Here is a 10,624-nt window from a genome sequence, read left to right as displayed (position 1 = left end):
GGGAAGGAAACCTAACTCAGATTAAATCCGAAATTAGACAGGGTTTTAGGGTTACTGATGGGCCTCGGAGTTAGAAGCCCACAAGAACGCCTATATAATGTGGAGCAGGGGTGTGGTTAAGAGAACCCTAATTCACCACCAATAAACAAGCATCTGCCTGCCCCTTGCCCTCACCTAGCCGTCGTCACAAACCTAGTAGTTCGGAACATGGTGCTTCCTCCCTGTACGTGTGGATACCTCAGAGGTGTTGCATCTGAGGCACTAGGACAAACCGCACGAGGACATGAAGGTCGCCGGCAACTACATAGCACTGCTCTATGTGTTCGTCTACATCGAGACATCTTTCATTGCCCTACGCGTCTAGTGGTAATAACATGATCTATAACTACAGTAGTTCCTGATTTTATGGTGTCAAAAATTTTATTTTGCGCTAGTGTAGCCACCCCATAATCCATCAACGTCACCAGTTGAAATAGGGCCAACTCGGGAATTTTGGTTTCTATATATAAACATAGTAACCATTGTTTTTGTGGCCAGTTGTCATTTTACATACTCCTTCCATAAAAAAGTAGACATGATAAACTTATTTATTTTTAGGTGGTTAAATCTTGTCAGTGTTTGACAATCGGGGGTACAAAGTCAATACCATCGTAAAAATTTGGCAAGGGGCTCTTGGTGTGCTATTTTACTATCTACCATGGCACAGGTTGCAAAGGATAGCTACGACAACACTTTGGACACGGTTAGGGAACTAGGGTTTTTTAGAGGTTCAGACCGCTGAGGCGTAATACCCTATGTCCTCCTCAGATGGATTGGATTGCAAGAGATTAGTTAAGTCATATTATAGTTGGCTAGCTAGAGCCTAAGTAGAAATGTGTGGAGTTGTTTGAGTTGGCATGTGTTGTCCCTCAGGTTGCCTGCCTCCTAGGGAGGCCTCCCTCTCCCTTTTATAGACCAAGATGGAGAGGGTTACATATGGTACGTGTGGTCAGTCCTGATGCATATATTGTCCTCCTTTTATGGAAGCCCCATCCTATTTTATGGAAGTTATGTTGATGTCGGTTTGTCATCCTATAGAAATGTCAGTGGCGGTGTAGATGCCCACACCGCTCATACCAGATATTTCAAATGTCATGCAAGGCGTGTGCAAGTTTTTTTAAAAGCCTAGAACATAGCAGGAAGAGAGAGGCTGGCTCTCCATGCCTCCACAAGAGATCTAGGAAGTTGTATCAGACGTCACTAATGATCAGGGTGGTTAGACATCATTGCGTACGAAGTGGGAGACCTTAGACATGACAGTCTACGGTGTGCACCACCCATATCGCCACAGTGGTCGCGGTTGGGCGCGCCTTAGAGCACACAAGTTATCACAATACCATGATGGAGCCACGCCCTAGCTTACATAGGCCTAACAACCAGGGAGTGGGCATGATGCTAACACAGCTGCACATGTCATGTCGAACAGGCATAGTACATCTTCTGACTCCAACTACTTGACCGACCATGATGGTGTCGGCTATCCACATAGCGAGTACAGAGCCTTCCTCTTAAACAGGGTCGTCGTGGGGTCCTAGAACACATGGCGTGCTAGAAGCCCAATAGGCCAATGCATGTCGGAGCCTGGGTGTGGCGACCCTTGGGCCCTACTTGGTGGTTGGTGGCGCGATTGGACAAAGGAGTCCACCTTATGGGTCCAAAGGCATCCTAGGGAGATCCGAGGTCTCGGTGGAGCCTTGGGAGAAAATGGAACCATCAGGTGTAGAAAATGCCCTCTAGGGGTCCAGAGCCCTCTATGATGGGGTTCGAGCCCCCCCCCCCAACGGGTCCCTAAAACCACATGGTAGCATCGAACCCTGCCATGGGCATGGCACAACTAGACCCCGCTTATAGGGTAGCAAGGGTCATTGCGAAAGAAAGCCTAATGAAGGCATACATGTTGGGGGCCTCCATGGGTTGACGCGTGTCGGGGGTCTCAGCCACACTCTCTCTATCCCTTTAGGGCTGATTTGGTGATTAGGGATCCCTAGGGGATCCATGGGGGAGGAATTCCCTTGCAATTTAATTTTGAATAGCAAGAGGATTTCTTTCCCTCGGGATCCCCGGTCACCAAATCAGTCCTTAGGGGGGTGTTGTCGACCTGGCCTATCTTGAAGGTGAGGCTCGTAACCTATCGTACCCTCTTCATGTAGGCCTAGTTTGGTTGTAGTGCTTAGGGTACCCGTACCTAGGGGCATTGACATTTATGTTGTCTATTCTAAATAACCTCTCCATTCTAAATAATAAGGCATTTTATGTTAGATTTAGTTCCACAATAGAAGATGTGCATAAAGTATAAGACGAAGGCAACACTCACCTATTAGGCTAGTCTTTTAAGTTGAGTTAGGTCAAAGCCTTAATATGTTATGGGCTACGATAGATCAAGACTCAAGGGACAATGACTCATATGTATAATGAGTCAACCGAATTTGTTGCATACTATAAAAAGTGGAACTGGAGCCCATGGTCAGGAGATAGGGGGAGCTCGTTAACCTCTTAGAGGTCGCACAGGTTGTATGGGACATGGAGCTTTGGATTCTACCCCAAAAACACCTACCAAAGATCACACGTGGGAGTATGTGATGTGAAGAGTTATGTACATGGTGAAAGAGATTATTAGGTTTAGTTCTATATTGGAAATTGATGGTGGGGGAGCACATCATATACAGTGAGACGGTCCTTACTTCTACGAGAGGTTATATGACGTGAAGCGTTAGGTTTATGTGTTACCAGAGAGATTGTTAGGTTTAGTCCCATATTAGAATTTGATGGCATATGAGCATAACATATAAGGCGGGGATGAGCCTTATCTATCAAGCTAGCCTTTTCAAACCTATGTACAGTGTAGAAACTAGTTAATCAGTAGTGCTCACGGTTAAAAGTGTCATTGGGATCCTCATAGGTTAGTGTTTATAAAGATAAAACGTCATGAGCGAAGCTCACGATGGTTTTAAAAGAGTTTACCATGAGATGTGGTGGATGGTTCATTGTTAGATGCAGTGAATGTTTTTTAGTTACTAAACTGTAACGATTGTTTGTAGCGATAAATATTTTAATCAAAAGGGGCTAAGTATGCTTTTAGCAACAAAGTAAAACTTGATCAACTAAAAGCAACCGCATGAGCTAACCTACTTAGGCTATCTCCGATTTTGCCCATCTCTATACCCATATCCAAACTCTACTCTACAAACAATATAGCATACAATGCAAAACAGTGTTTTGGGTGACCATATGGGTGAACTGCTGGACACAGTCTTATAGCCAGACCACTTATCTCAAAGTGGAATACTTGTTTATCCCAAAGTGGAATACTTGTTGAGTGCGAAAGTAATTGCTCTTGTCTTTTTTTCACCCACCTCTTTGAACTTTTACTACTTAGAAGAAGAGTGTGTCATATACCCAAGAGTTTTAGAACTACGATAAGGTTTAAGCATGTAATGAACCAGTCGGCTTCAAGGAAAGATTTATCATGAACATTGGTTCTATAACAATACAATGTACGATGAAGCTATACATGTGATTTCTATCATGTCACATGTATAATGAATATTCGGTGTCATTTGTGCAAAATAAATTTAGACTAACTCATCACCTCCCTCTTATACAATTCACCTCTTATACATTTTGATCCTTCCACTATATATCTTTTTTGGGGGCGTTTAGACCAATTCACCTTTTTCTGAGCGTTTACACCTATTCAAAGCTTTGTAGCCCACGCTAACCTGCAAGATATATGAAATTTACTATCGGTTCAAATTATACCAAACAAAACCTTATGTTACTTTCCATTTCCTTGTGAAGATTCAGACATCCGAGTTTAACCAATTTCTAGATCATGATATTTGCACCATGTGTCACTCCATTTGAAGGCTCAATGGGAATGTACATTTTAATTTAAACACATTCCAATACTCTAGAACCTAAAAACTTTATTTAAATAATAGAATAACAATATCTCAACATCTGCAGTTTCAACAACATGTTGAAGCTGCATATGCTTAGATTTAACTCTACTCTTAAGCTTGAAATATCTCAATGGTTAAACTCTAGATGACTGATCCTCCCTCCACCCCTCCCTCTCGTTTTCTTCTTCGTTTTGTTGTGTTGTTTCATCTTTTCTTAATAAAATTTTACCATAGGGACTTCCCTACATTATTTCTTTCAAAAAAATTTACCATAGGGACTTCCCTACATTATTTCTTTCAAAAAAAATCTCATCCCTATTACATCTGAATATTATGAAGTTACATCTAAATATTATGAAATTGACAATTACGAACATATTTGCTACTTGTCCTTGGGAGGTAAAAGACAAGTTCCAACTTACCAATATCTACCATTTTGTACACAACTATAGCCTTTGCAACTTAAGGCCCGTTTAATAAAAGACAAGTTTACTCTCTACCCTGTTTGATTTTAGGGACTAAAAATATTTAAAACGTATTAATGAATCGTAAGAGTACTAAAATACCTCTATCATTCTCATGTCATTAGTACAACTAAAATAAAGGAAGAGTGAAAAGTAAAATTTATATGGTTTAGTCCCTTTTAGTCTCCCCTTGAAAGACTAGAGACAAACAATTTAGTCCATGTTTTAGTCCCATCGTTTGGCAATTTAGGAACCTTATTTAGTTCAGCAACCTCTCTTGCGAGTTCCCAGTCACAAACTGACCAAACCTGTGGTAATAATTATGCATAGATGAATATATCAACTATATGTGTATACGCACATTAAACATAGGAAACACAAAATAAACCCTCAGCTACTAAAGAGGCGTGGGTTTCCAATCGCTGTCGAACTTCCGGTGCTGCAAAACATAGGACAGTAGTAAACTGTTATAGACAAAGACGAAAAGAACCTCTGGTCCTGGTTGAAATTGGAACAAAGTGACTGGGATACTAGTACCTCTGAAATTGGCATTCGAGTTCTCACAGCCTCAACTTTTGACAAATCAAGATCTGCAACTGCAAATCCAGTGGAGAGCCGATCTGCAACCACATTTTTCTAATCAAGCAATTGCATCAATATATGTGTAGAAAACAGTTGTTTCACAGGTTTTAGGATAAGAGGGCTCTAGCACAAACATGCAGCATGTAATACACGCCAATTGTATTCCACATCAAGCATTTCAATGTAAAAAAATTGATGATTGATGCAGCATTATGAAATAACAAACGAGGCATTTAAGTAATCAGATAAATCTTGAACAAAGAAGTCCCAGTGAAGATACACAAAAGAATCCTAACTCAAAAAAGTAAAGAGGTGAAAAGGGTATACCTGGAAGTCGAGCTATCACTGTCCCCCATGGGTCAATAATTATAGAATCACCGTAACTTTCTCTTTTTTCATTGTGCTTTCCAGCTTGAGCAGCAGCAATAACCTGCAAATGGTTTCGAACACTGTGCATCATGTTTTAAAATCACAACAGAAAAGCAGATGTTGCATAATTGGTACAGCATTAACTTTTTATTTTATATATATCATGTTGCCAACAACATCAGGCAGCATGAGATAATTTGATTTTCAAATGTGAATGAAATGTGTTATGTGTGTCACATGTCACTAAGAAGATAGAAGGGTTTGATTAACATACATAACATTGTGTCTCAATTGCACGAGCTCGGAGGAGAATTTCCCAGTGTGCCTCTCCCGTTATCTTTGTGAATGCAGATGGCACTAGTAATACCTATGAGACAAAATTAAGACAGGATCACAAAATATACATCTGCTCTACACTTTCTATGATAGGAGGGCATCCAATATAATGAATCATATTGACTGTGTGAAGTATATTAGAATGTGTAACCACCTGTGCTTGATGCTTAAAACGCAAAATTTGATAAAGCTCTGGGAATCTCAAATCATAGCAAACAGTAAGCCCCAACCGTCCAAAAGGGCTATCCACAGCAACAATAGTATCACCTGATAAGAGAGAGAAAACATCATAAGCAATCACATATATGGAATCAATTGCAATTCAATATTACAACAGCAGTACTACTTCATCCAAGACACCACTATTAATACAATATTTTTTCAGCCAAACAGGGTATTTCTTTTACCACAATATTTTGTTTAACATAATATACTCATAAGTTAGAATAAAAAAATGGAAGAATTATTATAAACAAGCTGCTACATGCAGTTCTAGAAGATTAAAAAACACAGATGTGAAAGGGTCTCTAGCGTAATGGTTAAGGCTTTCGAGTAGCACCTCCGGGACGGTCCCGGGTTCGATCTTCCTCCGGACCGAATTTTGGGCTTCGTTAAAAAATTCTCCTCGTTGTGCCCCGCCCGCTCTCAGAGATCGGAATCCTGCGCGCCACCCTCTGGTTGGGTCGTTGCAGAGTGGGCAGTTGATCGACCCGTTAGTGATGGGGGGCAGGATTCGGGGGTTTTCTCGGCTAGGACCATGTTTCGGTCTCTTCTTAATTTACTACCGGGAGAGCGGTCTTTCCCTCCCCGACAGAGTTTTTTAAAAAAACACAGATGAACAGAAGCATAAATTTTGTATTTTAATCAAACACACAAGAGAACTGCATATTATTTAGAAGTATAAATTTTGTTACAAGAGTAAATTTGTATTTGCATTTATAAGCCTGTTATGAGTATATTGTACATAATTTCATGGACTCATAACTCATTGCCTAGAAAACTAATGTGTAAAATTCAAAGCATATTGTAACGGTTTTCAAACCAAAGGCAAAAAGTTCATAAATCTTAGAAACAACAGATCAATCTTCTGCAAGAAAACAGATATTTTTGGACATAAATAATCACCTGCGGCTGTGAAACGACTTTCCTTGTACACCATATTGCCAGGTACATCAACATCAAACCTTCGCCATAAAAGATAAACGCACAAGGTGCAGTGTAGCAGTGAGAAAGCAGTAAGAAGGAAAGAAAGGAAAATAAGAATTTGACAAAATATTAGTAAATACTTCCGTGCTAGGACTAGTATTGCATGTCTTTGAGATTATCTCTGTTAATAGTGTTTCCTTAATTAAAAAAACAATCGGCTCAGTGCTGAAATCATGTTTGCTCACTGGCACAGATGAAAAAGAAAAACAGATCTTTTTCCATAATGGGATGAGCCCAATTTCGTTACCAGAGCAAATGAAATGACTGTTCTGCACATATCAGTCATTACATCACGTTTTACCCTCAGCAATACACAGCATTACATCGCTTACCAAGCTAGCAAGACATACTATCAAAGTATCAATGAAAATGACGATGCTGGAGGCTCCCAAGGCCTCAGAACTAGCTGCCACCACACCAACGAAACAACTCAACTCAGAGTTCAAACAACAACCAGGCTACACTGCCAGCAAAAGACACTATACCATTATAAAAAAAGCAGAACTCTCACTAAACATCATAAAGATGTAATGTACATGCGTGATCATGGTCGTTAACAAAATATGCAGGGATTTTTTGTGACTCAGGTGTGACAAGGTTAACGGAGGCATGGTCTCTTGGGAGAAGATATAACAGCCACTTCAGTTTTTGGGCCCTTCGCATCAGATGGCTGTGCTTGAGAAAACAGATCCTTCCCTCCCATGGGTTGGGTTGCTGTCTCAAGTTCCTCACAATGGCCAAGTTCTGTTTAGTATGAGTGTATGACTATAGAATCGATTTTGGCAATAGACAGACACAGACTACCTTGATAGATGACTAGATGGGAAGACGAACCTTGATTTGGCTCCTAATCTCCACAAAATAGTTCCCGAAAGGGCCATCAAGTGTCGTGTAGTGTCTCAAGCGTTGTGTACAGGTCCTAAGAGAGTCTATTCTCATTTAGGATTTGGTGGATGGTTTGGAGTTGCAGCAAGGAGCAGCTGATCAGCATTGTTGGAAACTCACAAGGTCTAGAAATTGTTCCAGCAAGCCTGCCTATAATGCTCCTTTTGTGGGTAGATTTCGTTTTGCACCTTGGAAGAAAATTTTACTTGGGCTCCACTACACTGCAAGTTCTTCATGTGGCTTGCTGTTAAAACTGGTGTTGGACTGCCAATCAACTTGCCAAGAGAGGGCTTTCACATCCTGCTGCATGCTCACTTTGTGATCAAGCTGAGCATTCAATCCAATGCATACTAGTTTCTTATGTTTTCGTGCAGCAGGTATGGTTCACAATTCTCCAAACTTCGAGTCCGATTGTCATCTCGCCACAGCCGAACAACAAAAGGATGGTGCCCAGCTTCTGGTGTCATGTCAAGTTGGTTCCCAAGAAAATTAGAAAAGAGTCTCAATTCTCTCATCAGTCATCATTCTAGTGACCTGGGAAATTTGGAAACATCGGAATGTGTGTGTTCAATGGTGAGAGGATGAATGTAACACTGCTGTATGATGCACAGCTCTCCTTCATGTTTGAGAAAAAAGATGCAATTAAAGTTCAGAGACTTCATACAGTAGAGAAACACGAGTGATTTAAGCTTCAGTTATTTGCAAATATTCCTAAAAGCATGTTTCAGCCAAAGATGCAAAAGGTTGAACTTACAAATGTATTTTTCGATATGAGCTCCTAACTTTTCCAGTGTCATCAATTAATACATGAGTATTGTACTGGTGAGAATCATCAGGTCCCTTTTCTTGAAAACCCCCAAGAGATAGCCACATGCTTGATTCTCTGCCAATTGAAGTTCTCATAAATCAAACACAAATTTCACTTGTAGAAATATGTACGTATCAACATATTGTAAAGACTACCAAAGACATAATTAAAAGAAAGTGTAACACTGTTAAATATGCTTGTGTGCATACATATGAGCTAAAAGATGTATTTGTAAGCTAACAGATGAACAAGGGAGCACAACATGTACAGATGAAAAAAGAAGATACTTATGTGAGGTGACAAAATTCAAGTTAGACAACAAGAACATAGATTCCAAGAATACAGGAGCATTTTGGGAAACTAAATGACAATGTGTAGCCTATGCACATTGAGATGGCACAGGTGTGAAATATTAAAAGAAAAGCGACATTTTTGTTCTCACTAACTTTGCAAGTGAGCAGTATCTCTGCATTATTGGCCCATCTAATGGTTCAGCTAGCTTCATAGCCTCGCCATCCTTGGATCCAATGAATGAGAAGACCTCAGGGAAGCAAAGAAATTTCACTCCAGAAGCAGCTGCTTCCTAAATAAAAACAGATTATATAAGCTTCCATGTTAGTCTGTCTACTCAGCATTATTCATATATCAAAACCTGGAGCAATAGAAGCAACACAACGACTTAAGAAAACCATATTGAAAATACAGTAAGGTATAAATATGTGCAGTACAATGAGGCTACTCATGTCCTAAGGACTAAGAACTGTCAGCCGTATTGCCAACAGGTCTGTCAATATCAGAAACACAACATTGTGTATGGCTCCATCTTTTGCAGGTTGATTAGCTGTCCTTCTACCACCAAAAAAAGCTGGTTGCACCACGCTGTTGAAGTATGACATTGACAATTGTGCTTATCTTCGGACGCCATGCATGTGTGCTCAATCAAACTATGGTTGACACAGTAAAAGCAGCATAACGTTCTAACCAGCAAGATTCATCGACAAGTACTCGTCTTCGTGTTCATGTTTATAATTTGAAGGAAATTTTGCATATCCCGCATGAGAGTATCAAATGTAGCATTCATTTATCCTCTTTCACTATAGGCTGCATCAGTGGTGAACAAATTGTGTTTCCGACATCACAATTCCCACCATCCAAAATACAAAACTGCTATGTTAACACAAACAAGTGAACAACCAGGTGCAGGACCAAGGCCTGCTCTGCATCACCACAGAGATACTTAATCATCAGTTGCAGACCAGACCTACGCCCGGGACGGCGCGGCAGCGGTCCCACCAGCGCTAGCCCTGTTAGCGGCGGCGGCCTATCTAGGATCTAGGATAGGGGACGGGGAGACTAGAGGAGGGCTTGCCTTGGTGAGGCGGGAGCAGGTGGCGTAGTTGGCGTCGACGTCCCCCACGGAGGTCATCTGTACCACGGCCACCCTCGCCGGCGAGGCCCCTGCGGCGGCGGAGGCCATGGCGCGACCGATGCGGAAACGGAATGGGAATCTCACCGCGGCGGCGGTGGCGGCGACTGGGAGCGAGGCCGCGAGGGAGGCCAGGGCCATGCGGCAGCGACCGCGACTCCAGGCCGGCGCCTCGTGCACGGGTACACTCGATCTGGTGCGCGTACCGGCGGAGCTCACACGTCAACGCTTGCTAGCCGTTGGATCAGAGCGGCATTCTATGCTTGCCACCGTTGGATGTGAGAAGACCACATGCGATGCGTTGCACTGAAGAGCCCACCAGCCAGTTGGACGAGAGCTCGTCACACGGCGCCGCTGCTCGCCGGTTGATACACCGCGTGGTCCCTTGAAAACAGGGCATTCATCGGCCTCTTAAAGCAACTCGAATAGCTCGAATAGTTATGTATACTTTTATTTACTATCTAAATCTTAGATTTAGCAAGTTCTTAAATAATATAGAAAACAAATAAACTTATCTCCTCCAACAGTTCTCTATATATTACTTTCTAAATATGTTAAAATTTAACATGACACCCATTTGAGTGGGACCATCATCGATGGCATATTC

The 10,624-nt window shown here is 41.5% G+C and overlaps 1 protein-coding gene across 4 annotated transcripts; it reads right to left on the bottom strand.

Annotated features, from left to right (window-relative positions):
- Positions 1-3,487: 3,487 nt before the first annotated feature.
- LOC100273413 (Nitrilase-like protein 2) lies at positions 3,488-10,260 on the bottom strand. 4 transcript variants are annotated; one of them, XR_004852983.1, is made up of 10 exons: positions 9,961-10,260; positions 9,038-9,174; positions 8,538-8,666; positions 6,818-6,876; positions 5,847-5,959; positions 5,631-5,723; positions 5,315-5,417; positions 4,943-5,041; positions 4,767-4,844; positions 3,488-3,758 (listed from the first exon to the last, which is right to left on the bottom strand). XR_004852983.1 is itself a non-coding variant. In XM_008663381.3 (10 exons), exons 1-9 carry the CDS (start codon positions 10,156-10,158, stop codon positions 4,803-4,805), a joined length of 957 nt encoding a protein of 318 aa, XP_008661603.1. In that variant the 5' UTR covers positions 10,159-10,260; the 3' UTR covers positions 3,488-3,758; positions 4,767-4,802. The 4 variants fall into 4 exon arrangements, 3 of the variants coding, with proteins under 3 accessions (XP_008661603.1, XP_020400524.1, NP_001141322.1); XM_008663381.3 differs by having other exon boundaries at positions 4,943-5,025; XM_020544935.1 differs by lacking the exon at positions 3,488-3,758 and having other exon boundaries at positions 4,542-4,844.
- Positions 10,261-10,624: the final 364 nt, after the last annotated feature.

Source organism: Zea mays, chromosome 10 (assembly GCF_902167145.1).
Source record: "Zea mays cultivar B73 chromosome 10, Zm-B73-REFERENCE-NAM-5.0, whole genome shotgun sequence".
NCBI classification, from domain to species: Eukaryota; Viridiplantae; Streptophyta; class Magnoliopsida; order Poales; family Poaceae; genus Zea; species Zea mays.
The sequence above is the reverse complement of the archived record's forward strand: the minus strand, read 5'-3'. Positions and strand labels throughout refer to the sequence as shown.

What these genes read in the sequence shown, in the direction of transcription:
- LOC100273413 (XM_008663381.3), bottom strand. Translation starts at nt 10,158, where the DNA reads ATGGCCCTGGCCTCCCTCGCGGCCTCGCTCCCAGTCGCCGCCACCGCC. An exon ending in AAGTCGTTTCACAGCCGCAG is followed by an intron (nt 5,960 to 6,817) that starts GTGATTATTTAT and finishes CTCTCTTATCAG; the next exon opens with GTGATACTATTGTTGCTGTG. An exon ending in AGTGATAGCTCGACTTCCAG is followed by an intron (nt 5,026 to 5,314) that starts GTATACCCTTTT and finishes ATGTGGTTGCAG; the next exon opens with ATCGGCTCTCCACTGGATTT.